Source organism: Drosophila ananassae, chromosome 3L, assembly GCF_017639315.1.
Source record: "Drosophila ananassae strain 14024-0371.13 chromosome 3L, ASM1763931v2, whole genome shotgun sequence".
Lineage (NCBI taxonomy): Eukaryota > Metazoa > Arthropoda > Insecta > Diptera > Drosophilidae > Drosophila > Drosophila ananassae.
This window is the reverse complement of record NC_057929.1, coordinates 5507615-5530955: the sequence shown is the minus strand read 5'-3', so window position 1 is coordinate 5530955 and position 23341 is coordinate 5507615. Positions and strand designations below refer to the sequence as shown.

The 23341-nt window shown below is 36.2% G+C and overlaps 4 protein-coding genes across 5 annotated transcripts; 1 reads left to right on the top strand and 3 right to left on the bottom strand.

Annotated features, from left to right (window-relative positions):
- The first annotated feature begins 8195 nt into the window (after nucleotides 1-8195).
- Nucleotides 8196-8809, top strand: LOC6494933. Its single transcript, XM_001959334.2, has 2 exons — nucleotides 8196-8533; nucleotides 8724-8809. The coding sequence occupies exons 1-2, from the start codon at nucleotides 8290-8292 to the stop codon at nucleotides 8807-8809; spliced, it is 330 nt and encodes a 109-aa protein (XP_001959370.1). The 5' UTR covers nucleotides 8196-8289.
- A 648-nt stretch (nucleotides 8810-9457) lies between these two features.
- Nucleotides 9458-10275, bottom strand: LOC6495678 (uncharacterized protein DDB_G0271670). Its single transcript, XM_001959333.3, has 2 exons — nucleotides 9870-10275; nucleotides 9458-9803 (listed from the first exon to the last, which is right to left on the bottom strand). The coding sequence occupies exons 1-2, from the start codon at nucleotides 10273-10275 to the stop codon at nucleotides 9613-9615; spliced, it is 597 nt and encodes a 198-aa protein (XP_001959369.2). The 3' UTR covers nucleotides 9458-9612.
- A 433-nt stretch (nucleotides 10276-10708) lies between these two features.
- Nucleotides 10709-11295, bottom strand: LOC26513737. Of its 2 annotated transcripts, XM_014908447.2 has the most exons (3): nucleotides 11173-11295; nucleotides 10967-11115; nucleotides 10709-10908 (listed from the first exon to the last, which is right to left on the bottom strand). In XM_014908447.2, exons 1-3 carry the CDS (start codon nucleotides 11259-11261, stop codon nucleotides 10796-10798), a joined length of 351 nt encoding a protein of 116 aa, XP_014763933.1. In that variant the 5' UTR covers nucleotides 11262-11295; the 3' UTR covers nucleotides 10709-10795. The 2 variants fall into 2 exon arrangements, with proteins under 2 accessions (XP_014763933.1, XP_044571108.1); XM_044715173.1 differs by having other exon boundaries at nucleotides 10967-11283.
- A 368-nt stretch (nucleotides 11296-11663) lies between these two features.
- On the bottom strand, nucleotides 11664-12060 carry LOC6495677. The gene has a single exon (XM_001959332.2). It carries the CDS (start codon nucleotides 12012-12014, stop codon nucleotides 11664-11666), a length of 351 nt encoding a protein of 116 aa, XP_001959368.1. The 5' UTR covers nucleotides 12015-12060.
- Between the last annotated feature and the right edge of the window lie 11281 nt (nucleotides 12061-23341).

The following is a 23341-nucleotide window of genomic DNA, read 5'->3' as shown; positions in this document are numbered from 1 at the left end:
AAAATGAATGGCGAACATTTGCTGAAAACGTCGCAACCTCCTTCTGCCTCTCTCTCTCCCTATCTCTCTCTGTGCTCATACATACTTGTGAAAAAAAAAAAATATGCTCACTTGTCTGCGTAAAATGCTGCAATGCGAACCAGTGGGGGCAAAAAAAAAAAAAGAAATCAAGAAGCAGAAAGGAAAATAAAATTGAGCAAGAAATAATATTTGTTGTTGCTGATGGCTGGCAAGGAAAACGATGAACGATAGATGAACCACTAGCCGAAAAAGAGAGATAGAGTGAGAGCTGGCGGGCTGGAGTGAAAAGTCAAAAGAAATGACGCATAAGCATGGCTGTGAGAGTAAACAGGAGAGCGTCTCAAAGGACTGTATGCAGCAAAATGGCTTCTGCAAGGCGAGAGAGCTAGCTAAAGAGAGAGAGAGAGCGCGCCCCTGAGAGTATGCAGCAATATGAGCTAAGGCCGCTGCTGCTGCTGCTGCTGCTCCCTCACATACGTAACAAATGGCCATGTAAAGCGCCACCGCAGAACCACGCTAACGGTACTGCAAAGAAGGAGCAGAACAAAAGGCAAAGCCCTAACATATGTAGTTCTCTCTCTTAGCTCATTTCATTGTTGCTCTCCGTTGGCCCATATTCGCGCTCAGCTGAGCCCGAGTTCGGGGCTAAGCCGAGCTGCTTGCTTTTACCGTTAACCGCTTTGGTGCTCGCCATTTACCGTTTCGGGCCGTCTGGCCCTGGCTCATTATGTTCCGTTGCCTTGGTTGTATATTTTTATAGTCCTCACTTGACTGTTGTTTTTTTTTTTCTTTTCTTTTCTTTTCTCCTACTACTACTGCTGCTGGCGGTGCCTAATTCTCTTTTACCTTCTCCTTCTCCTACATACCTCTTGGGTTCTAGCCTTCTATCTACATTTCACAGAAAAATGTCGGCCCGTTATGCTTGGCTTGGCCGCATTGCAGCTATAAATTTGTTTGTGGTTCACATTTGCCTTGGAAGATTACTTTTGGGCATAGTCGCACAGTCGCTCTAAAAGAAAAAGGGAAGAAATGTGCCGAGGGTGGAGGAAGAGTAGATGAACAAGAGAATACCATGGAACAATGGACTCAAGGAAAGGGAAACGAGAAACAAGAAACAACGACAAACTAACTGTTTTAATGGGTGGGTGGATCGGGTAGATTGTGGATGCCGGAAGGCGGATGGGGGATTGCGGGATGGCGGGATGGAGGAATGGAATGGGGTGGAAACCCCATAAAGAACCTTTCTGAGAAAGTGTTATTATAATGCTCGGTCTGCCAACGGGAAGGTCAGGTTATTGGGTCTCGCCAGCGGAAACTAAAGATATGAATGCTCATGGGTTTTCCTTTTGAAATGGCATGGGATTTTCACGATAAAATACAGATTAAGACGCAAGGCAAAAGCCTTGGGGGAAAAAACAGGGTTTTCTTTTCTTTAATTTACGAACAAGGAAGATATTTCTGAAAAAGGATTTCTGGTTAGTCCAAATTATGCAATTTGTTTTCTAATTTAAAAAAGATACAGTTTTTCCTCACAAAAGAGTCCTTCAACTATGCTATTACGTTAGCTCATTACGTTAATACGTAAGTATGAACATATCACTCATACGCAGTGTTGGTTAATGTAAATATTTTTTGAATATTTCTGAGTTCTGTAAATAGATATGAGGTCATATTATGCATATTTTAATCATGTTTTTATATTATTACTTAAAACAGGTAAAAAAACCTATTAAACACAACATAGCCAACGGGTCGAATGAGTTATATTTAATATTTTATCTGAAATATCCTTAAAAATCCTAACAGAAGCCATTTTGAAGGTGATTTGTATAAATTGGGTAATTGAACATCCTAAAATTTCATGTAAATATCCTTATGAGAGTGATTTCCTTGATAGAAAAATAGTCAAAAAGCCGGAAAATTCCCCTCTGGAGAACAGTTATAGTTTCCTTTTCCACGATTCACTTGTTCTCGGAAAGCATTCAGTTGCCAGCCAGGATCCATTTGGCCAGGAACCTACCTGCCTTTGTCACCTGAACAAGGACGAGAGGAAGCGCTCACATTTGGGGAATGAAGTGGTGCCCAGGTTGATTCCTGGCCCATTGAACACCACCGCCCACCTGGACAAGTTTCTGCTGAATTTTTCATGGCCTTTTCATGTTATTTTTTTCCCCTGTTTTTTTTGACAATTTTTTTTTTCTTCTTTAAGAGGAGAAGGTTTTGTTTCTTGTCTCGTTTCCGTTTGGCAGTTACACTTTGGACTTTAGTTTTTGGCTTGTTCGGAGGCAGTCTGGCATGTATTCCAAGTTGGTAATGTTGGACTGGACTGGACGCTTTTTATAGACCAACTTGCACTCAAGTTGCCCCCGAGAACTTTTGGCTTTGGCTTCCGTTCGGTTTGACTTGCCAGCCTTCGCTCTGTAATTTGAATTTTTTGGACTGTGAAGCGAGTGACAGAACAAAATGTCGTGAAGGCAGGCACTGGCAGGAGTTAACTTGGCTAATAAAGTGAAGCCATCCAGGTTCTAGCACAACTTCTCCTCTTCAAATTTTATGCTATTAGAAAAGTTTTTTTTCCCCCTTGGTGAGCAGTTTTCTTTTCTTTTTTTTCCATCCTCTTTTTTATCCTTTTTATCCTTTTTTTGGGTTAATTTAATAAACTAGCTAAAGTTGAAAGATTTAACTTTTTGTTACGCTTGGCAAGAAATGAAATTGAAATTCTTCAGTAGAATTTCTATTATGGGTTTCTTATATTAAAATTTAATTGAAGATTGGATGAAGCTTTGAGTATATTTATTTCCATTACACAACACTAGGTTGCTTATATTTTCGTCACGAGTATCCCCTGCCTGTGGCTTCTATTTCATTTCAGGACTTTGGCTACTTAATTGTAATACAGGCTGGATATTTTATTTCATCTGGCCTAAGAGCACGTGCTGACTATCAGTCGGCTTGGATCATCTTCAAATATTATACATCTTATGTATTTTGTGTTTGACCAAAGACCAAAGTCAACAATAAATGACAAAATGGCCGCACGTGCAGAGCTGCCTCGCTTTTATTCTCCATCTATGTACACTCTGTCATCATCTCTCCTTGTTTCGTGTTTAATTTAGGCCAAAAACACCAAATGTCCTGGCCAGGATGATTGATGAGACTGCGTATCCGCAGAAAATACAAAAAATAAACAAAAACAAAAAAAAAATGTAACAACAAACAAAAATTCACTTGTTAGCGGTAAACCCAAAAACGTTTACTTTCCATTTCCCGGATTCTTGCGGGAAAGTCTGTCCAAAGTCTTCCCAGGGAAAATCTCAGAGGAGCAAGTTAATAAATTGTTTGCTGTATTTGTTGCATTTAGCGCCTACACAATATTCGCTTTTCCAAACTTTCTAATGAAGTCGCCGTAGGAGAAACCTTTATCAGGATTCCCCCTCCGTCTTAAGTACAGTGAAGCTTATTTTAGTAGTCTTTGATGTTTAAGATCGTTAAAATATCGATAAATATCGATAGGTCCTAAAATCCCAACCTCTAATTAAAATATTGATAGTGTTGGAAAATGGTATAATTTTGTTTATTTATTTCAAGTTTTTCATTATCAAGTTTTACTTTCCATTAGAGATGGAGTTCCTTATCGGCCTTTCTCCGCTTTCTCCCTATTCCCTTTTGGTTCTGCATGCAAAGCACGCAAATTTGTTGCCAATAAGCAGGCGAAAACAATTTTTATAAGACTTGACTGGGAAGATGACCCTGCCAGTAGATTGCCAGAGGGGATGTCCTTTTTCCTGTGCGTGCTGCGCTGCGTGCGCTTCTGGCCTGCTTTTTTCCACTCGTTTCCCTCCTTCTCCTTCTCTAACTTCCTTTTCCTTCCGTTCTTTTTTGTATTTCTTTTTTTTTGGGAAAATGGTGCGGCTGTGAGGGCAAGAGACCCTGGAGTTGCTTAGCTACTTCGGCCCCGGATTCAAAATGTAGGTCATGTAGGCGGGAGCACAGCAGCGGATAGAGTGAGAAAGTGAGGAAAAAAAGAAAGAGAGAGAGGGCAAGGGAGAGGGAGAGGAAGAGAGAGAAATATACTCATACACTGCCAAAATTCATTATATATACACCAGAAAGCCAAAGGAGTTGTGGGGGCAGAGAGAGAGAGAGAGCAAGGGAGAGAGAGATAGGAAAGCACTGTTTCCCCATGAATTCTTTAGCATGGGGCTGGATGTGGGCGTGGCATAGCCAGGACATGTGCTTTATTATAATAAAAATTTCATTAGAAAATTGAATGTTGACGTGTCGCATGTGCCACACTTCCTGTTTCCCATTCGACGCATTTTTCCGCACATCATACCATAAATTTTGGAGTAATTTATAGCTTTTAAATGAAAAAATTTCTAAAAACATAAAAATATATACTTAACCGATTTAGAAAAAAAAACTTTTCAAGAGCCAAGCTAATCAAATGACAAGAAACTCTTCCACTCAACTCCCTGCCGTCCGACAGCGGTCATACAGTGCGTATACGCGATGTGCGGGCCAAAAGGATCGCCATCAGTCGGCCAATCTCTGGCCCCAATCATCCTAGACAAATGAGGGTCCTTGTCAATATGAGTAATAGCTCATCAAAGTTTCATTTTCATCCTTTCTCGTGCATGCAAATCATGTAGTGTAGCAAGAGCGGCAAGAAAATAAAATGAAATTGGTAACTTTCGACAAACCATTTAACCCGAAACTGAAAGTATGACAAGACAAAGTTTTATTTATGGCCAGAACGTGGAGGGTGGCCCGTAAGGCGCAAATGGTCTTGTAATACATTTAGTTAGTATATGCAAAAGGATATCAGGATGTATGCTTGTATTTATCCCTCCCCCCCATCTCTATCAAAAAGCAAAATGAAAGTTGTGACACATGCAATAATTTGATTTTGCTCGCAAATAAATCGTAAAAAGTTGAAACAGAATCGACCAAGTGCAAACAGCTGAAAATAAGTTTGTTTGGTGGGGCCTGCTTTCGTTTTCATTTTCAATTTTCAACAGAAAACAGGACCTGTTTTTTTTGTTTTTTTTTCATTCCACCACCTACCACCTACCACCTTGCCGTGCTTGTTGTGGGCGTAATGAGACAAAGGCCACCTCAAGCCGCCATGGAGCATGTTTTATCGATAATTCGTGAGTGCCACGCAGAAAAGGAACTTTCCCCATCCCCATCTCCAATGCCACTCACTTCTTCTTCTTCTTCTACAACCTATCCCTTCGGTCTGTATAACAAACAAATGTTTTGTATGTGTCAGGCGCCGGTTTCCCTTATTTTCCTTTTCTTTTTTTTTTCTCCCTTTTTATTATTATTATTTTCCATTGTTTTTTTTTTTGTTTTTTTTGTTATCCTAAAATCGGTTTTTGCGGACGCGCTACTGACACGAAACTTCAGAAGAGAAGGTATAATACATACATATAGACCTCTAGATGGGATCCTTTTTTGTTTTTTTTTTGTTGGAAGGTATTGACAGGAAATTGGAACCGGAGCTTCTCATACTATTCTTCCATACCTTTGATGATTTGGGAGATGGGTGTCATGTTCGTGTCGCATGTATATATTCCTAGCTGGAGAGACATGTGCCCAATAATCGTCCCATAAAGCTAAAAATAATATGAAATTTATTGCTGTAAATGACAAAACTAAATTTACATACGGCTTGTGTGTTTTTTGTCTATGGAATGTGATTTATTTGTTTACCGAATAAGGGATTCTTTCAATCGATTGATTGGCATTAAGTGGGCTATTAACTCAAAGGTTCTGACTCATGGCCCAAACAAAAAAAAAAGAAAATCCCCCTCAAAAGTATGCAATGAAATATTAATTAATTAAAATTCTTTAGTATTTGAACCCATAAATAACAAAATTATTATTCAATTAGCGTGACAAACAAGTCGCATACATAATGCAGTGAAAGTGTTGGTCCCCCAAAGACATGCAACCAAGAAACAGCCAAGTCTTAAGCTTATTAATGGCAAATAAAGAAAATGGCCGAGAGAATGGAGGGAGGGATGGGAAATGTCAGGAAAAACAGCGGAAAATGTCAGCGCTGTGTCAGAAAGCGCATTAAACGGGACTGGCATGGAAAAAGTTAAATGAAAATGGAAAATAATTAGCCAACAACTGCAGTGGCCTTTCCTCGGGCCTGGCTCGGCTATAATCATATTAAAAATAAACTTTTTTTTTTTTTATATTTAATTTATTTTTATTATTATGGCGCAGCCACTGAATGCTGACCTTGTCAGTAGTACCACTACCACTAGCACTTGCAACAAATAACGATAAGCATGCCATGCAGTCCATTCGGATGGCATGCAATCCATTTTAAAATGTCCAAACTAATTAAAGTGCGGGGCAGTTTCTTTCTAAAATTACTTATTTTTTATATTTTTTTTTCGCTTTGGCTCAAAACATTATTCAGCCATGCATAGTTTTGGGCGGACAGGATTTATGGTAGGACTTACGAACATGCAATATGCAATTTACAAGGATGTGTTCCGACTTTCCAAATATTTTTTCACTCAAAAAGGTGAGCTAGCTCTAGCTAAGGCCCCTTTTTAAGTTAAGAGTTAAAGAAAACAAAACCCAGAACAGGTCCTTGAGTCCAAATCCTTTAGAACGTAACCGGAGCTTAAGCTCCAATTTATCGCAAGAAAAATTGGAAAGAGAATGCTAGGGGCAGTGAGGTCAAAGGGCGGTCTCGACCTGAGGTTGCAAAGGTGCGATAAAAACGGCAAAGCAACAAAAAAAACACATGCAACTAAACAGCAAATAAAAAAAAATAAAACAACAAGCCCCCTGTGGCATTCTCGACTTTTAAATACACTTTTTTTCAGACTAATTGTATGGATTTTTATTGCTGAAGCAAACAAATGGCATGATTAAGGTGATATACCTTGTTTTTTTAGTGGGGTTTTATTTTATTTTTTATTGGGGCGTAACTCACACATACATTTGGAGGCGGAACCTTTACAGTTTTATGGGGAAATGCAGCGAAATGAGCCCATGACATGACATGCCGACGCAACGCTGACATGGTAATGCGAGGAGCTTAAGTGGATAAGGGGTGATAAAGGGGAGGGAGAGGTAGGCACTGAGAGAAAAAGGGAAGTTTTTTAGATAAGCTAAGGTTTAAAAAAGCTATGGCTATTTTCTTTTATAATTAATTACAATAAATTAGAAATATAAATGAGTTTCAAAGATTAAATCAGAACCTGCAGATCTGGAAAATGTAGTTTTTTGAAATGGTTTTTGACCAATATTTTGGAAAATATTTTAGACAATATTTTGGACAATATTTAGTCCATTATTGGGAATCAGGCTGGAAAGTGCACAATAAAGGTTCTTAAAACTATAATTTGTAAATTATAACTCCATTGCTGGTAAGTTTATAAAATTTATTATAAATTACTGAGAAAAAATTAGAGTTTAAGGCCAAAATAAAGTATAAATTTTGTTCAAAATAACAATAATAAAATAAATTTATATTTTTCTCTCAGTGATGTATAAACCTAGGGGACTAGAGCCTTGCATGATGGACGAACAGACAGGAGACTGATGGCTCTGACGCACTGGAGAGTGGGAAAGAAAGTGGGGAGCGTCGGTTGGAATACAAAAAAAAAAAAAATGAAAAAAAAAGAAAGTCAGAGAAAGTGGCAGGCAGTGCGATAACTTTTCTACTTACGAATACTCACAATTGTTCTTACACCTCCTCGTACTCAGCACTTTTGTAATTGTACTTCTCATATGATCCTGGGGTTGGGGTAATTATATAACGTGTTCTGTTTTTTTTTTCGGCAAGTTCATGAAATTTGTATACCAAGGACGAGGTAATTAAAAATTTTCGTCAAATAATACTAGTGGAGTGAGGAAAGGGGCTTGTCAGCTGTATGATATCATCAAGTTCTGACATAAATAATTAATTTTTTTAAAGTTTTATTTGTTTGTAATATGAAAGTATAAAGTCTTAATCTTAGTTACTATGTAATTGGCTTAAATAAGAGCTATTTGGTCTACCTGGCTCTTTGGCCGAGCAAACATTTGCTTTTTCAGCCAAAGATTTTGGCAAACAAAGGGCCCGAAAGCCAAAGTGAAACTCGTTTCTGGCCCAGTTACTGTTCTCAGCCATTTCACTTTCAGTTTAAACAAATATTTGCAATACCACAATGGCTCAATTATAAAATCAGAGAGATTCCAATGGTCCATAGCAGTTGTCAATGAACGCTTCCAGCGAATCGAACGAGTATAACTATGAAAGTCCTGGCTTTGATTGTGTCCGTCCTGCTGATCCTTAATCTGGGAGTTCAGATGGAGGCCAGACTGCTCCTGACCAATGGCAATGGCTTCTTTTGTCTCTGGACCACGAAAAGGACCTGCTCCAAGACCACTCCCACCTGCGTTCGAATCGCATCTAATGCAGCTGCCACAACATTTTCGTGTAAATATTACCGGAGTCAGTGTCAGTTTCTTCTAGAAACTTGTAAAGGATCATCACGTAAGTTTGTCAAATTAAAAACAATAATTTTTAGATAAAATTAAGATAGTTTTAGTTTGGTTATAGAACCATATAGTGAGTCATCTTTTAGTTTAAAGGGAGAACTTAAAGATGTAAACTCCCTGGCAGTTAATGTTATTAATATTATATCTTTTAACTATTAAGTATTAACTCTTATTTTATATTTCAGTTTATGGCTTTGGAACCTCAGTTAATGCTGATACGTATTGTGTAACTAACAATATTGCAGTTGGAAGCACTGGAGTCTGCACTTAGAATCATTCTTTTTTCAATATTATATTTCACAATACATTTATGTTTAATGTTTCAAATATTTTAAAAGATGTCCAACAACTTAATAAAGGTATTAATTTATTGAAAATTCTTTAGTAATAACTCATTTTCAGATTTTATCCTTGAATCCTGGCGCTGATCATCAGCATCCATGATTCATTTTAACGAGTTTGTGAGATTTTGCAACTCGTTTAGCTTTTTATGGCTTTCATGTGTGTCTGTTGGCCAAGTTTTCTTGCTACTATTTGGTCTTTTTAATTGCAATCGCATAAATCGCCAACGAGTGGGGGATTGGGGAGGGAAAATTATGGTTATGGCCACATACACACAAACTAACAAATACACACACTCATGCACGCGGACAATGTAAATTTATGGAGCTTCGCTTTTTAGTTTGCAATTTTTGGCCATTTTTCTTTTTTTTTTTTTTTTTGTAATGGCGAACGCCTGCGGATGCAATTAGAATGGCTCACACAGGGCACTCTCACTCACACAATATACAATGTCTCTCATATATGGCTTAAATATAGGTCATTGCGAAACATTTTGGCAACGAAAGTGAACAATTTTTGCATACATTTCGAATAAATCCCATTATTAATAATGCAAATTCCCCAATTGAGTGGGATTTTGGTGTTTTATTCACAAATTACAGTTTGTTCATTAATGGTTAGAACTGATTTTAAATATTTTTTTAAACATAAAACCCTCTAACTAAAATTGACAAAAAAAAATAAATTGAAAAACCAATATTTAAGCCTTTTTTTAATATTTCTTTCGAATTGTTAACCTCTTCTTATAATTATGGGAATCACATTCGACGAGGATGATGTCGAGGATGTGCCCAGGATGGAGGACAATATGTTGGACCATCCAGAACCGGAGGATGAGCTGGATGTGGAGAAAGTGCTGGTACATGTTCCAGAAGAGTTCACCGAAATACTAGAGCAGTTGCCAATATTGACTCTGTTCCAGCCTGAAGACATAGGAAATATTATATAACTTGGTCTCATAACCCTTATAGACTATTTTTGAGACTCACTTGATCCACTTGCATTGCAATTGGTTCGTTCCAACTGACAATTGTTCCTGAATCGATGGCATCTCCTGGTGGAAGCCCACCTGCCACAGACATTGGTGTTGGCATTACAGGTGGTGGTCACACAACGGGCGGCAGGAGTGGAGCTGCTGCTACTGGAACTGGTGCTTCCACTACCAATTATAATGGCCGATCGCCGCCGGGAAGTTCTGGAGGACCGACGGGCGTTCAGCGATCTCTTTGTATTTCCAGTTCGAGTTTTTAATTGACGGTTCGCTTTGATGGTCCGTGATTTTCGGGGCGTGGTATTGGCCAAAACCCGGGCTTTTGTAGTTCTTTTATTTTTTTGAGCCTCCGTGGCCACGACAACCAAGGCCACCAGAACCAAAAGAGCCAGCCCCCAACGCATTTCGTCTCAAAATATTTTTAAACCAACTGGTTTTTGCGATTTTTATACTTCTTCGAGGCCTTGAAGAGTGTTTACAAAACCATTTCTTCGCTCATTCCTATGCACAATAAAACATATTTAAATTATAAATTTAGAGACTATATAGCTCTTTGACCAATTGTGTACATATTTCGCAATTTCATCTATTAAAACAAAATAAATATATGCTTAAGAATGCTTTCCGTGTGGGGATTGGATTTTTTTTGAGAGAAAGATTTGGGGATTTCTTAAGCATACTTTTTGATGTTTTAGTAATACTATTATAGGGTTTCTGGTATACCCAAAAAAAGGTCTTAAATTTAAGAATGTTTCTTTTAGGGGGAAGTATTCAAAACTCTAACCATACTTATCCATATATTTTTTATTTATTAAAAAGGATTACACTTCAAGGAAATGTTTATCAACTTCATGATATATTTGTATTACTTAGAGATATTATTAAAATATTTAACAACTTTTGTAATCAAAAGTACATCCCTATCTAAGCCTTAATAATAGGGGTATAGCTGTTATTAGATTTGGAACCACTGCCACAGGGTTTAGGAGTATTCTTGGGTAATCCCCGACAGAGATTAGAATTCACTTTGCGGTAAACTAAAGATAAAATGACCATAGTTTTATAATATGTTTAATAAATAAATAAAAAACTTACACTTTGTTGGGATAGCACTATCGCAATTGCTCAACTGACGCTGACAATCGTTCTCAAAGGATGTACAGATGTTGGCCTTTCCGAGACGGCCACAGGACTTGCTAGAAGATGTACAGCTCCTTTGGACCTTACGACGACAACTTTGGGATCTGCGGGATTTAGTTTTGGATTTTTTTACTGATTTACTTCCAACTGAATAATCGAACCCCTCATCGTTCTCATGGCTGTTTTGGGATGAAACCGCAACGACAAAAATCACAACCAGGATGAAACTCGCGATCAAAGATGCCTTCATTGTCTTTTCTATATTACTTCAATTATAACTTCAACAAAATACTTTAAATGAAAGCTGGGTTTGGGGCCTTTTATACTATCCCATAGTTATTTATTTTGCCAAAAAGCGGTAAACAATTTGCTCCACTTTTAAACATAATAATGCGAATTATGACCACCTGAGCTAATATAGAACAATAATCTTCATTAGATTTTGGGTCTCTAACCTTGAGTGGTTCGGCGATATTATTTATTTTTATTTACAAAATAAAAATCAGCTTCAGGGTTGGACAATGGGCTTAGAATATGGCTTTGTTTTAAAAGTAAATAAATGAAATAATAAGCCAAGGTTGTTTCCATTTTTTCAAGATTTATATTTTAACAAGACCTAATGATTATTTTAATATTTAAACAACTTTTAAAATCAACCGCGACGTATAATAATTGGTACCACATTCGAGGATGATGAGGACGAGGAAGAGGAGGATCCTCCGCAAATTCCACGTGCTCCCACACTGATGCCCGAGCACTGGGACAAGCTGACTGAGGTGTAGGTGGTGGAGCTCACACAGGACTCGTAACGCATCCTGCAACTGTTCTTGAAGCGGGTGCACAGATTCGATTTTCCGTATTTGCCACAACTGTTTGTGGTTGAGCTCCAGTTGCAGTCCTGGAGCAGACACACCTTGGGGGAACTGCTAGAGGACGAGGAGGAATAGGCACAGGCCAGGGCCAGGATAACCAGGAGTGTCGCTAAACGGAGAACGCTTTTCATTTTTGCTTTTTTGATTTTTGGGCTTTGACTGTGAAATGTCCGTGGTATCAGAACTATTTATAGTTGCTGGGCTTGGTTAATATAAAATTAAAACAATAACTAAGAGCACTTGTCCAAATAGAAAGAATGAGAAGGAATGGTGGGTGTGGTGGCTTGGCATTTGGCATTGGAAGATGACCTGGGCATGTGCAGTACCTTGGCTAATTATTCTTGAAAACTTAAGCATTTCAGCAAGATAAGTCTGGGTTTGTTTATTTTAAAATTGGTGTAGAAATCGAAAGATAATATGAGTTTTATATGATCTTATAGAGAAATATGGGTTTGTTCTTTTATAGTTTCTTATGAATGAAAAATCTAGAATTATTAAATCTTGATTTAAAATTTTTTATTGGTTTTTAGATTAAATATCTTTGTATTTTTCCAAAAACGCGTTTCATAAATAAAAGGTTGTTCAACTAGTCGTATACGCTATTTTTCATGTAATCTACATCTACAGTAAATATTTGACATGTAGAAAGTTCAATATTTCTTACACAGCCTAAAACTATGTGAAGAATTTTCTGTGTTGACCCTTAAACTTGTTCATTTATTTTATAAATTAAATTAATTTTAAACCCAGATGAATTTTCTTTAAATACTTAATTCCGTTTCCTTGTAAGACCCCTAGACTTTTATTTAATTAGCCCTCTTCTTGGCCACATAATCGGGCTAAAGCAAACTGTCAATTAGCTGCAATTACTTGGCCAAGAACTGAAAACAAAGCTTGAACAAAATGCGTAATCCCCGACCAAATGTCACATTCCCCTTGCCCATAACAAGTGCAGTGCGTAGAGAATAAAATCCAACAATAAACAACAAACAAAAGCCAATTGAAAATCAACCAAAAAAAAAGTAAAAATAAACTTGAAATAAAAGCAAAACAATCAGCTCACTTGTGCACTTGGTATTTTGTTACTGTTTGCAGTCGAGTGCTTTTGTTTTGCTTTTTGTTTGTTTGTTTATTTATTCCACAAACGCATTTTTATTAAATGCCATGCCGTCAGGGTCAAAAATCAGTTCCATTAATTGGCTCTAAACTGATTTTTCAGGTAGCCTAAGTCCACTTCTTAAAGCAATCAGTTAAGTATTTACGAAAGAAAAAAAATCAGAAATCGTTTAATTTGGACAATTTTCTCAGAGGAATAATAATGCAAATTTATGCATTTATTTTGTGAACAATTTTTGGTGTGCGTGTCGTGCGGTGTTTATAATTTGGCCCCAGGCTTTGAGCCAAAAACCAAGCCATGCCAAGCCGGGCCGGGCATCCATTTGGGCCAGCAATTAGTGGCCCAGTGAATCGATAACTTGTCTAAGCCATCATATCGCACAATTCTGCTTGCCTGCCCAACTATGTCAACTGAAAATAATTGCAAATGTTCGAGTGCCAGAGTGTGGGTTGAGTTTTCTCTAAACCGTAACACTTTCTATTGATTGGATGTGAGTTCACCTTTATGAATGGTGACTTCAATGGGATATAATTGAATGATCGGTCTATCAAGCAAAAGTGTGACAAATGAGTGTCTTTTCATCAAGATTAGGATTGAGGTTTTAATATTAAAATATAAAAATATACAAAACTAATACATATACTTATCACTAATTCTTATCAAGGCTATCCATCAACTAATGGATTACTTTTTTAATTAAGTTCATATCATAAATGAATCGTAATTGCAACTTGAGATATATTTTCTCATTACTGTGCATTTTCCTGACTGGGCGTCATGATTATGTACGGAATTTTTAATGAAACAGCATCCCATTCCAAGCCCATCAATCAATTCGTCAGACTCAATTAGGCTTCAGACTCTAAACAAAAGATCGATTATATAATGCACCGACCAGTGGCATCTCGAATGGGTTTATATTAATCAACCATTCAGCCGGTGGCAGTGAAAATTGATGAACCCGAAACTAAATTGCACAAATGTAAAAAAAAATCGAATAAAAAATCTCATATTAAACGTAGGAGATGGAGAGAGGAAAAACAGAGACTGAGAGACAAGAGTGGCGGCCTGAAGATGCCACTTGAAGTTGCGGCCAACGGGTTTGGTTTTGCTTTTTGTCGCATTGCAGGAAGTTGCAAGTTGTCAGCGGGTTGGCCGCATTTGGCAATGCCCAGTACCAGGGGATTAGAGAGGGTATTTTTAAGGGGTATATTGGTTACATAATAGGTATGTTTAAAATTGAAAAAAGAGAGTATTTAATAGATATCTTCAATTGGCCTATGGGGCGTATGAGTAATGTTTCCTTTATTCTTTTCTGGGAAATTGTACATTTTTTATAGTATTTTGTAGATATTTCTCTCTACTGTAATTTATGTTAAAAATTTGTTACTTGTTTATTAAATTAAAAGTTTAATTTTTTATGAACAATTGCTTAAAAATTTTAAAATTATAATATAATAAATAAATATAATAAAAACTAAATGTACAAAGGTAGAATTTTCTCTTAGTGTTTCCTAAAATTCTTTAATATTTTTTCCCCCCATTTCATGATAAATATTTTCCAATGAATATAATATTTTATAATTTTCTATTTTTTTTCAAATCAATGGGTATCACTATAGCCTTTACCTTAACAGACTTATGTTACCAAAAATCAAAAATGGCCTTAAAGAGATCTTTATTTGATTGCTGGCGCTGCAATCAAAATTATTTAATTCGGATGCGGCAAATGAATTTGCAGCCAGCTAGTGGCAGTTGCCGGTTGCCAGTTGCAAGTTGCAGTTTGCAATTCGAAAATTCGCAATTCGCGTGATGCTGGCAATGCGGCATGCGGCAATGCAATCAGTGTTGGCTGCGCCCCCGTTTAAGACAACAACAAACTTTCACTTTCAACCGTCTCTCAGCTTTTTTTTTTAACTCTTTTGGGCAGGTCAGTTTTCAGTTTCAGTTTCAGTTTCATTTTCAGTTTCTGTTTCAGTTTTGAGGCTCAGAGTCGGCCAGGCTATGTAGTTTCAGTTGCATTTTGGGCCGGCATATTATGGCCAAGAGGCGAGATGGTTGAGTGCATTTTCGATTTGGCCTCCTCTAATCAGTGGGCTTTTGTTTTTGTTTTCGTTACAAGCCTAAGAAAATGTTGTAATATAATTTTAATTTGTACCCAGAAATGATTGCCAATTCCCACTACTGCCTAATGTTGATTATACAATCTTTTCTTTCTCTACCATTGAAAGTGTTTGAAACGTTTTTAGCCAGGCTAATACTTAACTAACAGATTTGAAACACACAATTTGTGTAATTATTTTTGTTCGTGTCTAGGCGTTCCATTTTGGGAAGGAGGAGGAGGAGATCTGATTGACCCGAGGCGGATCGGTGAGCATTTGGGCATTTAGTTAGCCCCAAAAGCGATTGAAGGTCTAAGGTCTTTGGTAGCCATTATAGCCCCGGCTTGTTGATAGCCAACAGCCAAACAACCAAGAGCCATGTTTGTAGACTGGGCCCTGAGGAAATCCAAAATAAATATTCAAAGAAAAACCGAAAAAAAACCGAAAACCGAAAAGCGAAGCGCGCGCATGCGTGAGGTCGTCGCACTTAAATGTCAAATGGTTCAGTGCTCTAATGAGAGCCTCCGAGCAAATCCCCCTAACCCCACCAACTAAAAAAAAAAATATATATATATAAAATGAAGCATATAGCCCCTGTCGAAGATTGGTCAATTCGATCTGGTGAACGGTTGGCCAAATCTGCCCGCCTATTGCCACGGTTTGTCGCAATCGTGTGGCAAGAAGAATGACCATAGACGATTTCTCAGCCTGTCCAGTTTGTACAAATCATTCCGAGATAGGCGAAGACGCAGAATTTGTTGTGGTAATTAATGCCATTTTTTATTTGTCTTTTTTAATTTGATACACTAAGAGAGGGTATATGCGGGTTTTCTAAGGGGTTTCAATAAATTTTCTCACATTTCTTGAGTAAAAAAATCACCTTAAACCAATTTATTTATACTGACATACATTTTTCTCTTTAAAAAGTTGAAATAAATATATTAAAGATTTTATAAAATATTCAAAACATTTCCACTTTTCAAATCTATATTTTTTTCAAAATTATTTCCCAAAATTCTTATCCCAGAAAGTGTATAAAAACTTTGTCTTTCTCCCCAAAAATAGTATTTCCATTTATTTTTTTGGCTAGTAATTAAGCTTATGGCTTATTTAGGGGCACAGGTGTAACATACATTAGCGCAGGCGTGGCCAATAGCACCTGCTCTTTGCAACATGTTCGGAATCGAACATGCCAGCCACTGGTTCGACCTTTCGGGCCAAGTAAATGAAAAATTCAATATTTCTTTCGGTGTCTTGCATGCAAATGAAGCGATTGTTGCTTTTGTCTTAATATTCTTCTGCTTTTTTATATATTTTTTTTTTGTGTTGTTTATTATGTCTTCCCTTCATCAGCCTCGTCTGGCTGCCAAATTTGTGATTTAACGGTGATTGTTGCTGTTTTGGCCATGTTTGGATATGGTAGCCTCTAAATGCCACAAGAACCCGGTGTTTGGACGTGTCCAGTTTGCTAATTGCCACCAAAAATCATTGGCTTTTATGTCATTTGTAGGCCACAATTTTGAAGTGATTGCAAAATTTTAAGCCGACAAAAGGAATTCCAATCGGAATATCAATAAATAAATATAAATCAAGAGGACTTATTGGCTAAAATGATATGAAAAAATATATATTCTTTAGCTAAACACCTTGGCCCTCATAAAAACTGAAAGTAAATCTAAATAGGTTTGCTTTAACTGCCTTTTTATGACCAATTTTGTGGCCGAACAAATTGTTTCCCCGAAGATACAGTATCCGCCTCAACACTTGCCAATATATTAAAGATAACAATACATTTAAAATTCCACTCTTAAGTGCTAATCAAAACAAATTAAAATTTGCATAAGTTCAAAACGATTTCCTAGTAGTACCTTAGATTTGGCAATCGAGACGATGACTTCATCGGAAAGGTGTTCGTTGTGTCGCGATTCTGTCAAGATCGAAGAAATACTAAAGAAATCATAATAAAGATTATGAGGATGACGGGGAAAAAATTCACACCGAAGCCATTGACAGATTTTTGTCTTCGTCTTGTGTTTGTTTTTATATTTATTGGCGAGGCAGAGCAAATAAAATCGCATTAGGAGAGCCGGAATGAAGTGCATCGCAGAAATGGCAGAAATATCAATAAAAAGATATATATTTTTTTTATACCTTGGCGTAGGAAATGAACATAATGGGTTAATAACAAATAATAAACATACAGATTAAATATTATTGCTGGCCAAATGATGGAGGCCTTGAGATGAATTGGCTGGCCGTCAGTGTGATAATTACATTGCCAAATGCGAAGCCTAGAAATGGCTTAAACTGTAACAACAATAATGTCAGCAAGTTGGCTAACAATAATGGCCATAATAATATATTCATTGATGGAAAAGAATTCGTTCTATTATCATGCAAAGCCACTAATAACGCGGAAGCTCCTTCGGCTTTGACATTCTAAAATCAAATATAGATATTTTTCATCGAAAAAGACCACTAGTAGCTGGCTAATCAGTGACTCTGTCTTGCCAATATCAATTAGCCAACTTTCCATATAATTATTCTGTAAATTATGCATTTCCAACTCCCTCCGTACACCATGTCGTATGTGTAATTGTAATTGCAACCGCTAATTAAAACGAGAGCTCAAGCTCAAACAATGCAAATTGGCTATAACTGTCAGTGTGTGTGTGTGTGGTTGTGGGTGTGAGCCATTGAACTTGTCGCCAGCATCGTCGTCTTGGCCAAAAAACCGCTCACGCCATCTGGCTAAAGACCTCGCTGATTACAGGGAATTTGTGAAACGCAATTGGAATTGCTTCCAGACTAAAGCCCACACAAGCTAATCATAATTAATTAAACATTGTTATTATTTTCTTTACTCTTTTGATTTTTTTCTTTTTTAATTTTAACAAGTTTCCGTGTCCAGATTGGTTGCTGTAAAGTTAATGGTTGGACCATAAAGTGCAACATTTTAATGGTTTCCTGTGGGGAAGCAAACATTTTCCGTTTTTATGGCCAATTTTCATTGAAAAGTATTTCCAGTTTACATCTCATTTAAATAAAATTCTGTCGGAAAAATACTAATTCTAGGAAACACGAGGTCAGATTAAACTAAATGGTTTTCCCTTTAAATTTTATGATTCATAATCAAATTAAAGTCATCCGCTTAATCTAGTTTCAGTTGATGGTTTTCAGTTTCATTTTCATTTTCAGTTTTTGGTTTCTAATTTTCAACTTTTTTGTGTTTCGTGGAACATTAATTGATTTAATGATTTCTTTGGCGAAAAAAAAATAAAACCAAAAAAAATCCCATGGTTAACGATAGTAATTTTAGTTTTGTTAACGAAGCGTTAAAAATCATCTAAGCTGCCTATGAGCACCATCATAAGTGGCAACAAATATTGTATCTGGCAGATAGTGGGGGGCTTCACGCGTGGCAGGCTCTTTTCAAGTGCAGCATGCAATTTTGCAATATTGAATAGAAGACAAGCAAAGACCTCAGAAAAAAGTGAAACTCTACTAGCAGTTGTATCTGCATCTGGCAGATACACAAGCATAACTGTAACCATAATTACCGGCCTGTAATGAAAAGCGAAACAAAATTAATGAAGTGTGTGATAAGAGGGACGGCCAGGCCAGGCCAAGCCAGGCAAGGGAAACAACAACCGCGAGAAGAAACGCAATTCAAAAGACCAAAGACAATGCCTCTCCTCAGATACCACCAGATACTTGTTGCTACCTCAGCAATGTATCTCCATGCCACAGACGACGCGGAAGTTTCAGCAAAAAAATGTTGTGTTAGTTTGGCAAAAAACAATGCACATTGTACCAGCCACACACTCGCTCTGAAAATTGTTTTGTTAGCAAAATGTTTTTGTATCTTGAACTTGAGGCATCATCGGCCAAGTTGTATCTATGGGCGTAGCCGCATGCTGCATGCGTGTGAGTGTGGGTGGTTGTTTGGGTGTGGGCCATGAATTCGAAAATGTACTGACAAAATAATACGACTTGAAAGACATTTTGGAAAAAAATTAATAATTATAAATGATGTGTTTTAAAATCCAAAGTAAAGTTAAAAAAAATATTTATTTTCTTGCCAAGAATCATTTAAGAATTCTACAATTAATCTTAATTTAGATATTGTTTCAAAGAATTTGAATATTTCAACTATCTTAGCTTGTTCTATGGTGAGAATTCTTCTGGGAGATTTAAGTCTCTTAGTATACTTAGAATACATAAAGCTGAGAAAGTCTTGCGAGGAAAATGCTAAAAAAGATACAATTTATTAAAGAAACCATCATAAGGTTGCCTGTTTTCTGTTCAAGATAATCATGTCCCCAAAGATCCTGATTTTCTTTTTCTGCACCAGTGTCCTTCTTGGAGCTAATAACCCCAAGGAATAATATGTCCTTCGGATCATGTCCCTTTGACAGTCTCTAAGAATGCTTAGATTTTTGAAACCATTTTGAGCTCTTCTTTTAAGAGTATATAGACTTCGTCTATTGTACACCTCCCAAAGCTTACAAACAACTCATTATTTCTATAATTTTGAAAGGAAAACGTGTTTTTTTACAAATTATAAATTTGAAAATGTAAACACTCATATTTCAGTAGTCTACTATTTAGGGCCCACTGAAGTGGATTAGCAATAAAGGGTACAATTTTACCGTTATTTTGCATATAAAAACAATACTGAAGAACTATGAATTTGGCAGAAATTTAATTATTAAAAATAAAAAAATTAATTTATAAAATAGCGCCCTCCTCCTCGATTCTCATAGGTTGCACTTAAGCAAGCCTGAAAACTTAAAAAAAAATTATTTTTTTTTTAAATTTTCTTGTTTATTTTTGTTTCTTGTTTTTGTAATATTTATTGTAGCTTTATAACTGTTTTTGTTGTAGTTTTTTTTTGTTGTAATTTATTTTTTTTCTGTTTTTTGTTTTTGTTTTGTTTTTTTTATTTTTTTTGTTTTTTTATTTCTTTTGTTTTTTTATTTCTTTTGTATTTTTGGAACACGTGTCCCTGCCATATAGCCACATATAAACTTAAACTTTAAGAATACTATGTCCTTCCGATCGTGTCCCCTTGACAGAGACTGTCGAGTCTGAAGAATTCTTCGATTTTTGACACCATTTTGAACTCTCCTTTTAAGGGTATATAGACTTCGTCTATTGTACTCCCAACTTCTATATATGTTTTCCATTTTTTTGGGCCAAAATGATTTGTACCAGTGGCACTCGAACTGTGTGTCAGCAGTGATTGCGGGAGATATAGTAAGTAAGCTCGAGAGGAAGACGAAGATGGAGACTGAGATTTGGATGGAGGCGCTGTGCTTGGCCCTCGGCATGTCAGATGTCGATGGGGATGTCTACGAAGATGGCGATGATGATGATGCGATGAGGCTGTAGTCGATGCCAGATGCTCATGTTGTTAGTTTTTGTTGACTGATGAAGTTTTTTTTTGCCTGCAGTACTAGGTATTATTGCATCATCGCTGAGATTGAGCAATGAATGGATTTAAAAACAAACCTAATGGTTTCAGTTATGGTCCATTGTCTTTGGCCATTGAACTAAGCTTAAGCCCTTAAGCTTAAGCTTTTCCAATAAAATAGAATTAAAGTCCCATTGCTATGAATTATTTAATTTAATCTTGTAAAAATCAAAAAAGAGTACCCTCATCAAAAATAGATCCAAAACATTCGCAGTACCATTCATATTTTCAGATTAAATGATTAATTCACGTTTCCTTTTTTTCCCATTGAATAATTTACTTTGAACAGGAGACCCAGTGGTCCTTTGAGGTAAAAATGTTCCTTTTTTTTCTCTTATTTTTTTTGGACCTGACAATTGTCCCGACATTTGCAGAAAGAACCACAAAAACGGTTTTGCTGACACATCAAATGGGAAGCACACAATTACCGGGCATATTTCTTCCCTGTTTCTCCTCCTGTTTTTTCCCTTCCTCTTTTTTTCTCATTTCTGTCGCTTTTTATTCTCCATTTTTGTTTCCCTTTTGTGGGCCGAACACGTGCAAAATGTCCAACATGGCGGACCAAATGGGTCCGAAGAAGTAAAACGCCATAAATGGCCAGGTCCACTCACAATTACTGCCAAGGGGATGGGAGGGTGAGGAGCTAAAAAGCAGTGAGTTTGCAGAAAAAATTGTATAAAGGTTACACTTGAATTTAAATTTAAGATTTATAGAAAATATTAATACTTTTTTTTTTATTTTTCTTAAGGTTAAACAATTATAATCAATAAGCTATTATTAAATTGAAAGATTTTTGGTTAGAAACTATGATAAATGTTAATGGAAAAATAATATTTCTTTTTATAAAAATTTAATAAATATATATCAAATCAATAACCTTTTCTCTCACTGCATCATCTATGAAAAATCGAAAGTGGCAAGTTGGGTGACAAGCGGAGAGTTTAACGGGGCAACATACACTAGTCGGCATATATATTTTGACATAGCGATGCTTCATTTTCTTTTTCAATTATTTCTTTATTTAAAGGAAAACAATTATTGATTTAATTTCAAATAGATATTAGTAATGTTTTATTACCAAAATAACAGTTTTAGGTTTTTTATAAATGTATTTTGTATTTATTTTTTAATTTAAACTAAAATAAACTAAATTCGATAGGTGGCATAAGTATTTTGACATAGCTTTGTTTCACAATTAAATATAACAGAGTGCAACAGTGATTCTGAACCTTTATAGTGAAATAGTAGGAATTGTTTAACTGTTCGAGTATTACACAAAACCGTGTATAAAAAATTGTTTAACACCCTAAAAATCTTGATTTATTTTAACAAAACCAGTTTTCGGGACTTTTTTGCGCTTAAAAATTCCTAAACTCGTTTTTTTAAACCGATTTCAAAATTGCCGATGTTTTTCAATAGTTAAAGGTTGTAACTTTTGAAAAAAAAATATATCTTCGATTTTTTTAGGCAAAAAGGACAAAATTTTTACACCTGAAACTGACATTTTCGCCTTTTGATCGTGTTTTTCGGATTTTGACGCCAGTTTTTCGGTACAACTTACAAAATTTCTGTCATGAATGCCACATATCAATGTTGTCTCATTAATACTGAATAAAAAGAGACAAATTTCATTAAAAAACTATGAAAATTGTTGAAGTTATAACGGTTATTCCAAAAAAAGTCAATTCAACATTGCGAGCGCACCGGAGAAACAGTAGGAATATGCTCTTATTCTTATAGTGCTCGCAATGTTGAATTGACTTTTTTTGGAATAACCGTTATAACTTCAACAATTTTCATAGTTTTTTAATGAAATTTGTCTCTTTTTATTCAGTATTAATGAGACAACATTGATATGTGGCATTCATGACAGAAATTTTGTAAGTTGTACCGAAAAACTGGCGTCAAAATCCGAAAAACACGATCAAAAGGCGAAAATGTCAGTTTCAGGTGTAAAAATTTTGTCCTTTTTGCCTAAAAAAATCGAAGATATATTTTTTTTTCAAAAGTTACAACCTTTAACTATTGAAAAACATCGGCAATTTTGAAATCGGTTTAAAAAAACGAGTTTAGGAATTTTTAAGCGCAAAAAAGTCCCGAAAACTGGTTTTGTTAAAATAAATCAAGATTTTTAGGGTGTTAAACAATTTTTTATACACGGTTTTGTGTAATACTCGAACAGTTAAACAATTCCTACTATTTCACTATAAAGGTTCAGAATCACTGTTGCACTCTGTTATATTTAATTGTGAAACAAAGCTATGTCAAAATACTTATGCCACCTATCGAATTTAGTTTATTTTAGTTTAAATTAAAAAATAAATACAAAATACATTTATAAAAAACCTAAAACTGTTATTTTGGTAATAAAACATTACTAATATCTATTTGAAATTAAATCAATAATTGTTTTCCTTTAAATAAAGAAATAATTGAAAAAGAAAATGAAGCATCGCTATGTCAAAATATATATGCCGACTAGTGTATGTATGCTATGGCCATTCGATTCGCCACGGATTTGGATCTGGGATATGGGATCTGGGTGCAGCGCAATCTGCAACTCAGCATCTCTAATGCTTGCTGCAGCTGCCACTAATCGGTAGGGTGCTGGGGCAACTTGGGGGGATTTTTGCCATATCGAGGAGCATGTTGCACAATGTCGTACACTCACTACTCACACACATATTGGAATTGGAGCAGAGATCAACGAGTCTGCCGGCAGTCAAAGGCAAACATCTGGTTGTGGTGGCACCACCCCTTCTA